General features: G+C 48.6%; 1 protein-coding gene across 6 annotated transcripts in view; it reads left to right on the forward strand.

Moving 5' to 3' along the window:
• Positions 1-17,776, forward strand: part of LRRK1 (leucine rich repeat kinase 1) — a 130,240-nt gene that overhangs the window by 102,903 nt on the left and 9,561 nt on the right. For 4 of the 6 annotated variants that reach the window (XM_021098586.2, XM_021098590.2, XM_021098593.2 and 1 more), the window contains 8 exons: positions 781-944; positions 2,188-2,327; positions 4,693-4,942; positions 7,507-7,673; positions 11,283-11,480; positions 13,324-13,601; positions 15,180-15,374; positions 16,326-16,477. In XM_021098586.2, the coding sequence (XP_020954245.2) occupies positions 781-944; positions 2,188-2,327; positions 4,693-4,942; positions 7,507-7,673; positions 11,283-11,480; positions 13,324-13,601; positions 15,180-15,374; positions 16,326-16,477 (1,544 nt within the window). Of the gene's footprint in view, positions 1-780; positions 945-2,187; positions 2,328-4,692; positions 4,943-7,506; positions 7,674-11,282; positions 11,481-13,323; positions 13,602-15,115; positions 15,375-16,325; positions 16,478-17,776 lie in introns of all 6 variants that reach the window. The other 2 variants (XR_014815340.1, XR_014815342.1) reach the window with 1 other exon arrangement.

The following is a 17,776-nucleotide window of genomic DNA, read 5'->3' on the forward strand; positions in this document are numbered from 1 at the left end:
CTAAGGAAATCATTTGAAAACAGAGAAAGCTCTGTGCTCTTTCATGTTCATCTGGTTTATCTGAAGGAGCAAAAGATTGGAATCAACCTAAAAGTCCAAGGAAGAGAATGATTCAGCAAATTACTATACTTAACTTTACTAATAAAATATTGAGCTTTAGAATGGAGTTTTTAATGGAGTAGGAAAAGCAAAATTTTTTAAAGTATGCACAGAAATCTAGAAATACAAAATTTCAAAACATGGCCCTAGCTGTTTTATAAATTCCCTGGAAATTCCCTGGTGGTACAGCAGGTTCAGGATCCACCATTGTCACTGCTGTGGCTCTGGTTACTGCTGTGGCACAGGTTCAATCCCTGGTCTGGGAACCTCCACATGCTGCAGGTGTGGCAAAAAAAAAAAAAAAAAAAGAGGGAAAAAAAAAACTGGAGTAAAATTTACCAAACTTTTCGTGGTCTCTCTATGTATTAAACTGATATTTTCTCTCTTTTATTTTTCTGTACTTTCCACATTTTCTGTGGTAACTTTTTGCTTGTAACATTAGAGAGGGAAAAGATTTGAAAAAGAAGAGCTATTTGCAATCCTTTGGGGGGAAATGTGTTCCCAGAGTATCCTGGAGACCCCTTTGGATAATGCAGCGTTTCATTTGGGAGCAGGAGGAGGGGTGGGAAGACAGATGGGGGTCATTTATCACGACGGGGCCAGGCCGGCCTCTTCAGAGCTCTGCTCAGGGCCAGCGAGGAGCCTGGAATACTTAAGCAGGATCTTTTCTCTGTCTTTCAGCTTTTTGAAAACAAGAAGAATACTAAAAGCAGGCACAGGAAAGTCACCATTTACAGTTTTACAGGAAACCAGAGAAATCGCTGCAGCACATTCAGAGTGAAAAGAAATCAGACCATCTATTGGCAGGAAGGGCTCCTGGTCACTTTTGACGGGGGCTACCTCAGGTAGGAGCATTTGGGAACCCACCTGACTGAGTTGGGTCGCTAGGATGCAGTGGAAGTGGCCCTCAGGGCAGCCCCCACGAGGAGACTGTCCATTTGGTGTCCAGAGTTCCGTTCCTAAGTGCTGCTCATTGTGGAACTTGCTAGAATAGGAAACCTTTCTGCAAATGTCTCAGAGTTTCACCATCTCCTCACCCCTCCTCCTCTCCCCTTGCAGAATTGGAAAGGCAGGCGAGAGTGTGGTGACCACAGCCCAGGACTAGAGGGGAGTGGGTGACCACTGAGCTCAGGGGTGAGAGCATCCAGCATACCCCTGGTCACTTAGGTGAGACCGGAAGGGGCCATGCAGCTTCCCAGCCCCAGCTTCTTGTCTGAAGACAGTGGCACTTGTTCCCTAGCCTGTATCCAACTATACCTACCTTAGCTCCCTTTTCCTCTTTTTTTTCATGAGATAGACATGAAGTCAGCTCAGCAGGTTAGTAATTTTTGTTTGTTTGTATGTTTGTTTGTTTGTTTAGGTACGCATTTGAGGCATATGGAAGTTCCCAGGCTAGGGATCGAATGGGAGCTACAGCTGCTGGCCTATGCCACAGCAACTTGGGATACGAGCCACATCTGCGACTACACCACAGCTCATGCCAATGCCAGATCCTTAACCCAGTGAGTGAGGCCAGGGATCGAATCCACATCCTCATGGTTACTAGTTGGATTCGTTTCCACTAGGCCACAGTGGGAACTCCCTAGTAAGTGATTTATAATCAAGTTTAGTACACACATGGAATTATTTAATACTTATCAGAAATTTTTCAAGAATCTTCTCCAGCTCTGTGAAAAGAGAGGGAAAAGGGGGAAAGTAAGTCTTTTGAAGGCCTGATTTGGGCCACTCTTGGTGCCTGCAGCTTTCATGGAGATGTTCGCATTTAAAGCTCATGGTCCCCACTTGGCAAATGAGAATCCTGTGGTTCGGAAAGGGAAAAGCCTTCCCCAGGTTCACACCCAAAGGTCATAGCCCAGCCTGAGTATCCCTTACTGCAAAGTCCTCGTTCTGTTCACTTCACTGTTGGGGGTGGGGAGCAGTGGTGGGGGACAGGTAGGACCACGTACACAAGTATAGAAACGCAGGAGCCCCCCGACAGTCCTGCCTGGGCCCCTGGGATTGCACCCTCACCTTGTGGGAAAGGAGGTTATCCCAGGGCCTTTCACAACCCATCACCAACTACGGATACCTTTTTGTTCTGGGTTGCAGTGTGGAGTCCTCAGACGTGAACTGGAAGAAGAAAAAAAGTGGGGGAATAAAAATCATCTGCCAGTCGGAAATGAGGGACTTCTCAGCAATGGCTTTTATCACAGACCATGTCAACTCCTTGATTGATCAGTGGTTTCCCGGTAAGAAAACATTCCTTTTATTATTATTATATTATTTTTTATTTTTATGGCCGCACCTGCAGCATATGTAAGTTTGCAGGCTAGGGGTCAAATCAGAGCTGCAGCTGCCAGCCTGCACCACAGCTACAGCCACACAGGATCCAAGCTGCATCTGCAACCTATACTGCAGCTTGCAGCGACACTGGATCCTTAACCCACGGAATGAGGCCAGGAATTGAACCCACATCCTCATGGATACTATGTTGGGCTCTTAACTTGCTGAGCCACAATGGGAACTCCAGAAAACATTGTTGAACGAGGTCTTGGCTCATGTTATTAATTCTTCTTCTTCTTTTTTTTTTTTTTTTTTTTTTGCTTTTTAGGGCCATACCCACAGCATATAGAGGTTCCCAGGCTAGGGGTCGAATTGGAGTTACAGCTGCCAGCCTTCATCACAGCCATAGCAACTTGGGATCTGAGCCACATCTGCGACCTACACCACAGCTCATAGCAATGCAAGATCCTTAACCCACTGAGCAAGGCCAGGGATTGAACCTGCATCCTCATGGATGCTAGTCAGAATCATTTTCACTGAGCCATGACAGGAACTCCCTGTTATTAAAATTCTTTATAAATCAGTGTGGGGCTCCTTACTGGGAAAAGAGAAATTTCACTAGGATTCAGCCCAGGGAGCCCAGCAGGGTCCTAACAGCCCTCGGGCAGAGTCCAGAGCCCTGGGAGAGCCCAGCTCGGCATGTGTGCAGGTGCCATGGGGAAGATCCTGGGCAGGAGGTGACCCCTAGCTGCCCACAGCATATAGGAAGAAAGATGCCCCTGGGTACCATTCGTGGTCTGGGAAGACCTGGATGTGAGCTTCACGCAGTCTTGTTTATACAGGGAGGACCAGGCTTCCTAAATGGGTGGTGGGGAGGCTGCAGCTGGAGAGTCATCCCCTATGCAAGGGTGGGAGGGAAGGCTCCACACCTGCCAAGGCCTCCCTTCTCCTTCCCTGCCCACCACAGACCCCCAAATCCCAGCGGCAATCAGCCACACATGTGGCCCTTTCCAGTCGCTTTGATCAGCATTAACAGTCCACCCAAAGAAAATACTTTTTGAAGTGAAGCTGTTGAGGGGCCTCTGTTTGTTTTGCTACTGGAGTGGAGGCTGACCCACTGTGGGGCAGCCTTGCAGCTTCTTCCCCATGAGCCCTCAAGCCGGAAGGCTGGAGGCCGAAAGAGCAAAGAGTGGGTTTGGGATGGGAGCCCTGCTTCTGGCCTGCTATCCAGTCCTCTGGCCTCCCGAGCTGGCTTCCTCACCTGCAAGCCACCCCCGCATCCCAGGAGAGCATCAAAGAAAGTGCTTAAGAAACAGTAGCTGGGCGTGCTCCAGATCTTGCTCAGACACAAGGTCTGGGACCCCCCGGGGGGGTCAGTGGGAAGGATGACCTACAAGGAAAAAAACAGAAAGGGGCCTAAGAGAAGGCAATTTAGTGTGTGGGCTTTGGCAGTTGGGGGGTGCTTGGCCATCCATTTGAAACCTCCGGGCCCTTTGTAGCTCCCCACCAACCAGTGGTCCTCACAGCAGGTGGGGACCGGCTGAGGGCCTGAGACAGGGATGCTCAGGCACAGCAGCACCAGCCAGCTGGCAGGCTGCACCACACACATGTGCCCAGAAAGTTCTAGGAGCCCACCCTGCACAAAACAGAGTGTCAGTTTATCCTGCAGGCATCTCCATGGGGGCCCCCTTAGAGGGTGTTTCTTTGCACCTCCTTTCAGAGGCATGGAGAAAAGCTGTGTCTCCTGCCCAGGGTGTTTCTTTGCACCTCCTTTCAGAGGCATGGAGAAAAGCTGTGCCTCCTGCCCAGGGTGTTTCTTTGCACCTCCTTTCAGAGGCATGGAGAAAAGCTGTGCCTCCTGCCCAGGAGAACCCATGAAAAATAACTAGATTGTGTCTATTATAATTTGTACTCATTTCTCCTCCTGCATTGCTCTTGGAGAAAGGATCATATGTTTCTGATTTTAAGAACAGCTCCTTACTATTCGTGGTCAGGTCATTGGAGTGTGGTCAGATCCAATTTGCTGTCCTGTTGGGATAGGATGCTGTGTAGGAGGGATCCCCAAATTCTCAGCCCCTCCTTGGCCAGCTCAGGGTGCAGACAACCCCTCTGCGGCCCCTCTTGGCAAGTGTCTTTCAGGATCAAGGCTGGCACCCTCCAAAAAGGAACTGGAGTGTGGCAGTCACATTTCAGCCACTCCTGGGGGTCCAGGCCAAGGCAGACAGCCTCCCCTCCAGTGAAAGGCCCACCCACCTGCAATACAGCTGCTGCTCAGGGACCCACCTGCAGCCGGCTTCGTGTGAGCTGACCTCCTACCCTGTCCCCATTTAGCCCTGACAGCCACAGAGAGCGATGGGACCCCCCTGATGGAGCAGTACGTGCCCTGCCCGGTGTGTGAGACCTCCTGGGCCCGGCACACCGACCCAAGTGAGAGATCGGAGGACGTACAATACTTCGACATGGAGGACTGCGTGCTGACGGCCATCGAGCGGGACTTCATCTCGTGCCCCAGGCACCCCTACATCCCTGTGCCTCTCCAGGAGCTGGTGCCCGAGCTGTTCATGACCGATTTCCCAGCCAGGTATGCCACAGTGCCAATGACGCTTGGGACCCAGGGCTTCCCATCCAAGCCCAGGGAGCAGGGGGCAACTGAAGGAAACCAGGCTGTTGGCTCCCCATTCATTTGGAGGTCACAGCTGGCCCAGCTGAGTAGAGTACGTGGAGAACCTAGGCTCCCTCCCTGCATTAGCTAGCGCTGTGTTCCACTGAGCTGACCCTCCTCTGGTTCCTACTTTGCTGCCGGATCAATGAACAGAAGACAAACGCTCCTTAGTATCCAAGAAGGGGACGCACCCAGACCTACTGCTTCCTTTTCTTTTCTTGGCAAACACAGGCTCCTGATTACTGCCTTGTGACTGAGCATGTAGGTCCCTAAATCTGTTCTACCTATACTTGTAATCTAAGATAATAATGAACAATAATCTACCTATAATCTAAGATAATAACTGGGGAGAGAATGCTGGAGAAAAGAGGAAACGTTTTGTGGTCCCATCTCACAGGAAGTAGTCACAAAATCCAGGGTAAAGGATGGAATCTTCTGTAGTCATGGAAACCAGAAGCCATGATTTGGTCTCCTTGGAGACAGTTTGATACTGGTGATTAGCAATGTTTTTGGAGTTGTGAAGTCCTGTTGTTTTCTTATTCAAAGGATTGCTATTATTTGGTTTCTTTAAAGAACATTAAACTTGTTGGGGGGTTAAGAATATTTGTGTCATCATTTTTCCAAATTGCTGCCAAGAAAGTGGAAGTGGAGTACTCTGAGATATTGCAGGACTGGGGTTCCAAAGCACGCTGCTGGATGACTCTGTTAAATTTAGAAATCACTTCCTATGTTGGAAAAATTTCCCCCATAGTTCTTTTCAATATGCCCAGTTATCCCTTTGGCTGAAATGACAATTAAATAACACTCTTCTGCAAAATGACTTCCCTTTGTTCCTAGGTCTTTAACATGAAGGTTGTCACTTCTCAGAGACCACCTGCAGAGTTGTGTATACATAGGAGTTGTTTAACAGTCAGGTGCCCAATTAGGCAGCCCCAAATTTTAGAATTTTCATTTATTTGCTGAACCTAGTTATATTTTATGCCCCCCACAACCTGGGCTATGGTGTATACTGTGTGGAATCTGGAAAGCCACACTGGGGGTGGTTTGGATCTAATTGCAGGCTAGCATGGTTCTTAAACTCAGGCATTTGGTGGAGAGTTGAAAAGTCCAACAACCTGAACAGGATTTGCAATCCAGCAGAGACTCTCTGGAAACTTTGGCTGTGGCCAGCCATGGTCCCAAAGCATCACCCTCCCCCACTGGGAGTTCAGGCAGGTGGGGGCAGAGGCAATCCAGCATCCATGGAGGCTTGTCCTGTGTCCCCAAGTTCACAAGAATCCTAATGGAAAGCCCCAAGGGATCCCCAGCATTCCTACTATTCCCTGACTTAAGAGGCTCCCAAGGGCCCACCCTTACCAAGCAGGTGGTTTTGAGTGAGCACTCAGAGGACAGCCCAGTTCGTCTTCAGCTGCATCACCAAGAGCTCCAACTTTACAGTGGCATCTACCTTGAGTGTGATGTGGTCGAGCTAGACGAAGTCGGTGCACCTGCAAAACCTGTTCCGGGAAGATGTGGGAAACCACTACGTGGTCCATTGGGCCAGGCAAGCTCCAGGGAAGGCACCTGGCAGGGGTGGCTGATGCAGAACCCTGGTGGACCTCAGGAGAGCAGGGCCAGCCCTGAAACAGGAGGGCATTGGCTCCCTCGCCTTCCCTCCTGCCCTCCCTCCATCCCTCCCTCTTTCCCTCCCTTCCAGGAGTGACTTGCACAGTATTTCCAAAAGCCCAACCCAAATCTCCCTTTTATCTAGGGTTAGAACACAAAGATGGGTGAGGTCTAAAGTCCCTGCCCTTGGGTGAAATCCTAGCCACCAGTTGTGGGGACACAGGTCATGTTGCTCAGAAGCTCTTCATGGCCGTTTACCTAATACTTTGCTGAACAAAAAGAAGAAATGAGATGGAAATTCCCTCTTGGTGCAGTGGGTTAAGGATCCAGCATTGCGCAGCTGCAGCGCAGGCTGCAACTGCAGCTTGGGTTCAATCCCTGACTCAGGAACTTCCACACACGCTCCCCCCGCCACAAAAAAAAAATTAAAAAATAAAAATAAAAAGAAATGATGAAACCACCAACCCAGCTGTCAATAAATGCAGTTTGTCTGATGGATACTAGCTCTCAAAGCATAGACTCTTTTGGAGGAAAATGTCCGAAAGAATTCTTTTACTGTGTCCACCGCTTTCAGAGGCTTCACCCCTTGCCGTTCACCACCCACACCTCTGAGGCCATTGCTCTGATGAGCCTGCTTTATAGAGGAGGAGACCAAGGCTCGTCCAGGCAACGTAACCTGCCAAGGGCTGGGATTTATCCCAGATCTGTCTGACTCTACAAGTGCCTTTGACCCCTGACTCTCCACAATGGGAATGAATGGCCAAGCACATCCTTGTACCCGTCCAGCCCAGGACCCACCTCCCACCTCGGCAGGCCTCTCCGGGGGCAGAGAGCAGTTTGAGAGATCTTTTCTGACCCCCACCCTGTGTTTCTGACAGGCTCTTCCTGGAGAACAGCAAGCTGGAGCACAGCGAGGATGAGAGCGCCATCCTGGGGCAAGGTGGGAGCGGCACCGTCATCTACCGGGCCAGGTACCAAGGCCAGCCCGTGGCGGTGAAGCGATTCCAGATCAAGAAATTCAAGAACTTTGCTAATGCCCCTGCAGGTAAACGGGGCCCTGCATCATGTTCCCTAGGTCCAAACGCACCACCTTGAGGATGCCTGAGGCCACAGTGGCTGGGATGGAGGGTGGGCTCCATCTGTATGTCTTCTCGGGAGAAATGTCTATTCAGGTCTTTTGTCAAGGCACAGAAAACTCAGAATCATAGAAAAATATGTATATGTTAAAAAAAAAAACAACAAAAAAAAAACAGATCAGGAGTTTCCTGGTGGCGTAGTGGTTAAAGATTGGGTATTGTCATCACTGCTATGGCCAAGGATGAGGCCAAGCAGGGAAGGCCTGGAAATGGCTTTTGGAGATTATTCACGTCTGGGTGAGAGCCACATGAGGCGTCCTTACAATTTCCATCTGCTCTGCATCTGTGGTGGGCACACAGTCAGACCTCAGGTGGACCCCTCACCCTGGGGGACCCCCCCAACCACTATAGGAAGGATGGTGGGTGCTCCAGATGAATGGATTAGAAGCCAGTGTAGGTAGCTTTGCCCCCACCCCTCCCCTCAAAGGAGTGCACACCCTCTAGTCTTGGCATGCTGAGGTCCACACATCAGGTGCTCAAAGAGGTTGAGCCACTTGTCACCACTCAATACTCAGCCAGTGCAAGGGCTGGGAAACCTCCTCCCTTCCAGCTGGCTAGATACCACATCTCTCACTGCCCCCTGCTTAGCACAGCTATCCTTATGATCACAAAAGGAGTTCATGCTGCGTGGGCATGTAGATAATTCTTTGCTTAATAAAAAGAAATGAGGGAGTTCTGTGCACTACAGGATCGGCAGGGTTTCTGAGACACCAGAATGCAGGTTCAATCCCTGGCCTGGCCCAATGGGTTAAAGGATCTGGCATTGCCGCAGCTTCGTTGTAGGTTGCAGTTGTGGCTCAGATCTGACCCCTGGCCCAACAGCGCCATACACTGTGGGACAGCCAAAAAAAAATAAAAAGAAATGGGAAAATGATTAACCTTGCCATCAATAAATGCAGTTGATCTGATGGATACTAGCTTTCAAGGCACAGAAGACTTATTTTTTTTAATGATTTTTATTTTTTTCCATTATATCTGGTTTAGTGTTCTGTCAGTTTTCTACTGTACAGAATGGTGACCCAGTTACACATACATGTATACATTATTTTTTCTCACATTATCATGCCCCATCATAAGTGACTATATTTATAATTCCCAGTGCTATTCAGAAGATCTCATTGCTTATGCATTCCAAAGGCAATAGTTTGCATCTATTAACCCCAAATTCCAAGTCTGTCCCACTCCCTCCCCCTCCGCCTTGGCAACCACAAGTCTGTTCTCCATGTCCATGATTTTCTTTTCTGTGGAAAGATTCATTTGTGCCATATGTTAGATTCCAGATATGTGATATCATATGGTATTTGTCTTTCTCTTTCTGACTTACTTCATTTAATATGAGAGTGTCTAATTCCATCCAAGTTGCTGTAGATGGCATTATTTTGTTCTTTTTTGTGGCTGAGTAGTATTCCATTGTGCATATATACCACATCTTCTTCACCCATTCATCTATCTGTGGACATTTAGGTTGTTTCCATGTCTTGGCTATTGTGAATAGTGCTTCAATGAACATACAGGTGCATGTGTCTTTTTCAAGGAAAGTTTTGTCTGGATATATGCCCAAGAGTGGGATTGCTGGGTCATATGGTAGTTCTATATTTAGTTTTCTGATGTACCTCCATACTGTTTTCCATAGTGGTTGTCCCAATTTACATTCCCACCAACAGTGTAGGAGGGTTCCCTTTTCTCCACACTTTCTCCAGCGTTTGTTATTTGTGGACGTATTAATGATGGCCATTCTGACTTGTATGAGGGGGTACCTCATAGTAGTTTTGATTTGCACTTCTCCATTAATCAGTTATAAGCATTTTTTCATGTGCTTGTTGGCTATCTTCTTGGGAGAAATGTCTATTCAGGTCTTTTGTCAAGGCACAGAAAACTCAGAATCATAGAAAAATATGTATATGTTAAAAAAAAAAAAAAAAAAAACAGATCAGGAGTTTCCTGGTGGCGTAGTGGTTAAAGATTGGGTATTGTCGTCACTGCTATGGCCTGGGTTCAGTCCTTGGCCTGGGAATTCCTGCTTGACTCAGGGGCAGCCAAAAAAATAAATTATTTAAAAGATTAAAAATTAAGAAACAGATAAGAAAGGAAGAGATAAAATTGTAATTATGTGAAGAGAATATAAATCTAAGAAACCTTATTGACAAACATCAGAGCCAATAAGCGTTTGGTAAAGTTCCTAAATGTGAACTCAACGTCAAATTCAGCAGCAATGCCCCATTAGCAAATGCGTTCCATGACAGCAATTAAACCACAAGGTACTGAGGAATAATTAATATGTATCATTCAGTTCTCATCTAAATTCCAGCAGGGTGTGCATGTGTGTGTGAAATCTCACCCATTCTAACATACATATAAAATGACAAAAAAAAAAAAAAAAAACCAAGAACAGCCGAGAAAATACCACAGTGGAAGACAAAGGAGAGAGGCTGGCCCAGCAAATGTCCTGACTCATGAATCTACAGGCTTAAGGCATTTTTCTCCAGGCACAGTGTCTCTTGGAGGCTGACACGAGACAGAGATGACGTTGAAATTCAGCAGAACCGCTGACTACTCCCTAAACTGGGGCAGAGTCAAAAATTCATTCTTAATGGGTTAAAGACCCACAGCAAAAAACCAAAGCTTTTACACTTAAAAAACAAATTTGCCTGGCCCACACATAGATCTGGCACAATTGATGCATTTTAATTGCCAAGATTTTCTTCCTGCTGTTTAAACTTCCAAGTCCAATGATCCCTAATTTTAAAATCCGAACATAGGGGAGGGATAGATCAGGACACAAGAGGATGAGCAAGCCTGGGGGACAGTGCTCCATGTCCTCAGGGCTGGCCACAGCCTGCTGGGTGACATCCTGCTCCTCTAGCTGGTGGGAGAGGCCCTCAGGGGGGGACTCTGGCAAGCACCTTCCATGGGGGATGCGTTTCAAGGCCATTGGGAAAAGGTTGAGCACAGCCCGCTACTGGCTGCTGATATTTCTTCTCTGGCCCAAGATGACGTTGTCACAAGCCCATGGCTGCCCCATGATTTTCCCTCTGGTTGACAAGAGGGTGGTGGTCCTTTCTGCCTTCTGTGGTCCTGGCTTCTGGCAGGGAGTAAGGTGAGCAGCAGTGGCCAAGCCTTGCACCCCAGTGAATGAGCTGTGGGGGCCTGGTTACATGCCAGGCTCAGGGGTGCAGAATTAGAAAAAGATCCAACTGAGGCCCCCAGGCAGCAGGGTGGAGCGAGGGCTGGGGGAGGGGTGGCGAGGGCGGAGACACGTGGTCCTCCCTGGAGTGTGACAGAACAAGTGCAGCCCCTGAGGAGGAAGGGGGTTACAACCAGCCGGACACCTCAGGAATGCCACCATTTGGGACCAGATTTGGGGTCATGATAGCTGAGTGACTTAGAATGCACAGCCTGGCCAAACCTGGCCCACGAGCCCCGGGAGGGCAGCTCTGAGTGTGGCAGCCTCCGCCCCCCCCCAGCCCCAGTCACCCTGGATGGGCTGCCCCAGTGCTGATGCTGTGCTCTCCCCACAGACACCATGCTGAGGCACCTGCGGGCCACGGACGCCATGAGGAACTTCTCAGAGTTCCGGCAGGAGGCCAGCACCCTGCATGCCCTGCAGCACCCCTGCATCGTGGCCCTCATTGGCATCAGCATCCACCCACTCTGCTTCGCCCTGGAGCTCGCCCCGCTGGGCAGCCTCAATACCGTGCTGTCTGAGAAGGCAAAAGGTAACCACCACACCCAGAATCTTCCACAGGGACTGCCTGGGGCTCTCAGCCTGATCCAGCCCGTGCCAGGCCTAAGAGCACCACCCCCCACGTGCTGGGAAGCCCATGTCCCAAGGAGCCCTCAGGGGCCAGGCGCACCTGCCCACAGCCCACATGCGACGTCCTGTGGGGAGAAAGGAGGTTTGCCAGGTCTGAACACTGGGGGTGGTGTTGGCCTGACTGGAGGAGTCGGATAGAACCATATTCCAAGTCTGGGTTCTTTGCCATCACCCAGGAACTTGTCCATTTACTCATCCGTCAAAGGAAGGTGGTAATAGACCTGCTGAGAAAACAGTCAAAAGCATTAAGAGAGGCAGCCCAGGGGGTTCCTGTCGTGGTTCAGTGGTTAAGGAATCCGACTAGGAACGATGAGGTTGCAGATTCAATCCCTGGCCTTGTTCAGTGGGTTGAGGATCTGGTGTTGCCGTGAGCTGTGGTGTAGGTCTCAGACGTGGCTCGGATCCCATGTTGCTATGGCTCTGGTGTAGGCCGGCAGCTGTAGCTCTGATTGGACCCCTAGCCTGGGAACCTCCATATGCCTTGGGAGCAGCCCCAGAAAAGGCAAAAAGACAAAAAAAAAAAAGAGAGAGAGAGGCAGCCCTGGGGGGCCTGTAAGGCCACCACTACATAAACCTCCCCTTTGGCCCTAATGCACATACAACTCCACCATTGTTAAAGGGACCCTATATATATATATATATATTGCTTTTTAGGGCCACATCTGTGACATATGGAAGTTCCCAGGCTAAGGACCAAATCGGAGCTGCAGCTGCCGGCCTACACCACAGCCACAGCAATGCGGGATCCAAGCCGCATCTGTGACCTACACCACAGCTAACGACAATACCAGAACCTTAACCCACTGAATGACTCCAGGAATCAAACCCAAATCCTCATGGATAATAGTTGGGATCATAACCTGCTGAGCCACAACAGGAATTCCATATCTTATATTACTGTTTAACCAAATTTTAAAATAATTACCCTGTTGCAGTTCCCGATGTAGTACAACAGGATCAGTGGCATCTTGGGAGCATTGGGAAGCAGCTTCAATCCCCGGCCCTGCACAGCCGGTTAAGGTTCCAGCATTGCCACAGCTGTGGCTTAGGTTGCAGTTGCAGCTCAGATCTGATCCTTAGCCAGGGAACTCCATATGCTGCTGGGAGGCCAAAAAAGAAAAAAAAAAATTTACCCTTAGAGATAGGTAACTAAATTCCAAGGACCTGACAGAGGGAAAGAGGTAGCTGTCTTTAACTCAGGAAGAAAAAATTCACTGAACAGCCATCACTTCTCCCTCCAGGGAAGAGAATTTTTTTCTTTTTAATGAAGTTCTTACACCTGCAACTCACCCCTTGACAGTACCTCAATCTTGGCCTGAGATGAACTCTTGGAATGTTGAATCCTTGCTCTTTCAGTAAAAACACCAACCATTGCAGGCATGAGATACCATAAAAGAAGCTGTAACAACAAGCATTTCTAACCTAAGGAATCTTTACTTAGGAAAGTTGTTCTCTGTTTCTTCTGGCATTCAGCCGAATGCTGAATGAGTTGGTTGAATATAAAGTAAAATAAGAGTAAGGAAAATAGGAGTAAGAAGAGAGTGGGAGTTCCCTTGTGGATCAGTGGGTTAAAGATCCAGTGCTATCACTACTGTGGCTTGGTTTCAATCCTTGGCCCTGGAATTTCCACATGCTGCGGGCACAGCCAAAAAAACAAACGAAAAAAACAAAACAAAACAAAAAAGAAAGAAAAGGAAAATAGAAAGTTGTTATGATGACAGTTTGATATTTTTTTCTTTGCAAAGACTCTTCCTTTATACCCCTGGGACACATGCTCACCCAAAAAATAGCCTACCAGATAGCCTCCGGCCTGGCCTACCTGCACAAGAAAAACATCATCTTCTGTGACCTGAAGTCAGACAATATTCTGGTCTGGTCTCTGGACGTCAAGGAGCACATCAACATCAAGCTGTCAGACTATGGCATCTCCCGGCAGTCGTTTCACGAGGGCGCCCTTGGCGTGGAGGGCACTCCCGGCTACCAGGCCCCAGAGATCAGGCCTCGCATCGTGTATGATGAAAAGGTATGCACCCTTTGCAAGGTCAGCTTGGGGGTCCTGGCAGCACCTGCTATTTTGGGGCTTCATGCCCCCCCAAACACACACCTCTGTCTTGCTTATGCCCAACTGGCAAGTGCTTGCTTGACCCAGGAGACACAAGGGCCTGTGTCCACTTCGTAATATTGAGAGTGACTTCTCCTTAGCATCAGCCAGCCTCAGAATTCTCAAACCTTGGTTGAGAAATAGAGTGAAAGCTGTTCACAGTGGACAAAAGTCCAAGATGGAGATAAGTCCAGATTTGGGTCTCCTAACTCTGCCGTTTAGATGTGCCAAATGAGGACAGAGGACCAGCCCCACAGGTGCTTGAGAGGAACAGACAGATAAGGATAATAAAGGCTCCTGGTCAAATGGAAAGGCAGCATCATCCAAGCCAGGAGAAGAGAGGGAGATCTGGTGGGACAGCCACATGGTCAGCCTTGGCCGAGATGATGCTAAATGTTTGCCTTCCTCCCTTGGAGCTGTTTGTTGCAGGCACACAGACAACTTAAAATCACATTACTCACTTGTCATCTAGTACCAGCCCGGGTTAATTAATCGCCCAGCGGTGAAACCTCTGGTCTGTAATTTCTCATTACTTGGTGATTTATAGATGGGCCATTGACTAATTGCTTTAAGAATAACATGAGCATGTGTAGTTTAACCTGGCACCTGGGGCTATTTACCAGTATAGAAAAGGCAAATCAGAGTGACAGAAATAAGCTTCTTAGTAGCAGATGACACAGACAAGGCACCTGAAAACTAAATTTATAACAGGAACCTTCACATTGAAAAAACTCTCAAATCTGTCTTAACCATTCTCCTGCTAAAAAGCTATTTTTTTGCCACTCCTGGAGGCCTGTGTAACTCTCTCCTTTCCAGGTCTTTTTATGATATTTAGAGGAATCAAGATTTTATGATCTGGGAGATGTTCCCCTCTTGATGATTTGTATATACTGCTGTCCTACTAGCAAGCATGTTAAGCTGAGAGTCTGCAATTTCCTGCCTTGTTATGATACATAAGGAAAGGGATCATGGCATCCTTGGAGCCCTTAACTAGTGCCTGACAGTTAGCAAGTTCTCAGTATGCATTTAGTGGATGGCTGGCTGGATGGAAGTATAGGAGGATGGATGGGTAAATGGACAGAAGGATAGTCAGATGGCTGCAAGTGTGGGTAGACAGGAAGATGGCTAGAAGGGCAGGTGATCAGGTAGATGGATGGATGGGTGGGTGAACAGTTAATATGGATCATGGAAGGTAGATGGAAGGATGGATAGATGGATGGATGAGGAAGGAAGGGAGGGAGGGAAGAAGAAAGGAAAAGGAGAAGAACCAGAAGATAGATGGGCAGAGGGACAGAATGGTGGCTTGTCAGTTGTTTGGTGGGAGGTTTGGTGAGGTAGCGTGAGGTGGATGGATTGATGGAATTGATGAGTGTCTCCCTTTGGGCAAGGCCCATTCTTTCCTTATCTAATGCGTCTTCCCACTCCCTCCATCTCAGGGCCACTTTGCAAGATCTGCTGGGCCCAGGCAGGGGACCTGACTTGGCTTGCCTCTCTGCCCAGGTAGACATGTTTTCCTATGGGATGGTGCTCTATGAGTTGCTGTCCGGACAGCGGCCTGCACTGGGCCACCACCAACTTCAGATTGCCAAGAAGCTGTCCAAGGGCATCCGCCCAGTCCTGGGGCCACCGGAGGAAGTGCAGTTCCATCGACTCCAGGCTCTCATGATGGAGTGCTGGGACACGAAGCCTGAGAAGGTACCTGGGAGCGGAGCCTGGGGGCCCACAGCTCCTGCCAGGGGTGGAGGCTGTGGGTCTCCAGAGTGCACATGTATTGGAGCTCTCTGGTGGTGCAGTGGGTTAAGGATCCAGCATTGTCACTGCTGTGGCTCAGGTCACTACTGTAGCATAGGTTTGATACCTGACCCAGGAACTCCCTTATGCTATAGGCATGGCCAAAAAAGCAAAAAACAGCAAGGCTGAGGGCATGTGTATAACTGCCTGCCCACCCTTCCCTAAGGGTCTAGAATAAATGCAGCAACACTTTCCTACTCACCTCTTCTACCAATAGATGTTAACTGCCTTTAATACACCCAGTTCATTTTCTTTGCATGGGTGTTGCTCTCAGGAAAAATGAAGTTTCTTTCCCTCCCAGTATTCATGTTACATCATCCTGCAAATAAACCAAACCAACCCTTTTATAGCAAGACAGCCCCTGAGCAAGGGCAGAGAGAACGTGTGTGCGCGTCTCTCTCCAAAGTAATGGGAGGAAGGTTTGCTCCTAAGAAGCAAGAGCCATGTTACCATTTTGAAGCTAGTCCTTTTAGGAAGAGACTGGTGGTTTTAAGATTAAAACTCATTTATCAAATTAGATGGTGCTAATTTAATGTGTTGAGGATAAATGAGATCCGAGAAAAACTCTTTAGAAGATTGTTTGTCCCTGGACTTGGGGCGGGGGTGGAATATCAGAGGTTAGGCTGAGCTGACCCCCTTTGAGTTCATGGACGACAGTCACCATCCAGACGCAGAGGCAAAGGGTTTGTTTCTGGCATTTGAAGTTGTTTCGGCCTCTTGCTTTGACTGGGTCCTGAATAAGCAGCTCCACTACTTCCTTCCTGGTTCAAGACCCTTAGTGTCTCAGACAGGCTGAGCATCCATCTGGTTGAAAACCGACCCTTGTTTACAACCCTGATGGCCTCTCTCCTGCAGCGACCGCTGGCCCTGGCAGTGGTGAGCCAGATGAAGGACCCGACCTTCGCAACCTTCATGTACCAGCTGCCCTGTGGGAAGCAGACGGCCTTCTTCTCGTCCCAGGACCAAGAGTACATGGTGGTGTTCTGGGACGGGAAAGAGGAGTCTAGGTAAAGCCTGAGGTTTACAGGGCCCTGCTGGTATCAGAGTTAGGGTGGGGGGCGCATCGTGGACTTGGGGAGCAGTCGGGGACAACCATGATGAGAGATGTTTAGCAGACAGGGCTTGAAAGCCTGTTGGAGCCTGCTCAAGAGAAAAAACAGTCTACATGCCTGCAGATGGGCACGCGTGGGTTTGTGGATAAGAGAAGCAGAGAAAAGATGTCTGCTGAGGATGGGGGGTTAAAGGCGAGGGGTTGTTTTAAGATGGGGGAGTTATTTGCAGCTTGAGAGTAGAGGTGAATGATACTGGGAGTCGGGAGAGAGGACAGGGACTAGAGTGGAGCTGCCGAGTAGAGACGAGGGAAAGGGCCCCAGGGTCCAGCAGGAAGGGTGCCACTAAGTAGGATATCATGTGCTCCCCCTTTCAGGTGCATCTCTTTTTCTCAGTGAAGTGGCAGGAAGGGCAAGGCCATTGGGGAAAGGCTCAGAATATTTGAGGAGAATGACAGAAAGCCCAGGGATTTGGAAAGGTAGCATCAAAGCCTTGGCAATGTCCAGGAAAGCCCCATTCTGTGCAAGACCCTTCAGTTCTCGCCAGGGCTGTGACCTCTCCCACCTACCTAGTGTGATATCTTCAGAGGCAAAATAGCATTTTATGGCATGAAGAATCTTCTGGAAAGTCTGGTGGGAACACTAGAAGTTGCTCAAATCTGAGCGGACGTAGATAAAGCAAAGCTTAAGATGCAGTGAGATAAATGAAAGGGACTGGAAGTAGTTCTGGCCAGAAGCACAAGGGCAGTGAGCCTGGGAAGTGAGACTGGAGAGAAAATGAGACAATCCGAGAATGAAGGAAGGGATGGGGGGAGAAGGAAGGGATGGGGGGAGAAGGAAGGGAGGACATGCCAAACACAGGACGCATGTCACAAAATTCTTGTTGGAGGGAATAGGGGTATTTCACCCTTTAAGTCTATATTTTTCTTTTTTTTTCAAGTTAAATGTAAAGTGATTTGTAATATCCTAGTTTCACTTTTTCAATGCATAGAAAAAAGACTGGGAAAAAAGGGGGGAATATAAACTTTGAAGGAAGTTTTCATTTGGAGATTTTTCACTCAGCTCTCTCGTCTGTAGATACATGTTCTCAGTCAGCAATGGCAAGGGTTTCTGAAATGTGCTGACAGAAAAATTTTACATTGAGAACTGCTACCCACTCACTTGACTTATTTCCTTGGACTGGGGACAAGGTCCCATCAAGGACATCCAGTGATGCAGGGGGTTGGGGGTGGTGGTGAAGGGCTGTATTTATAAAAC

The sequence above is a fragment of the Sus scrofa genome, chromosome 1 (genome assembly GCF_054392235.1).
Source record: "Sus scrofa isolate SSC_HxYL_T2T_F1_AM1 chromosome 1, Sscrofa_HxYL_maternal_Yorkshire_Landrace_v2.0, whole genome shotgun sequence".
Taxonomy (NCBI): Eukaryota; Metazoa; Chordata; class Mammalia; order Artiodactyla; family Suidae; genus Sus; species Sus scrofa.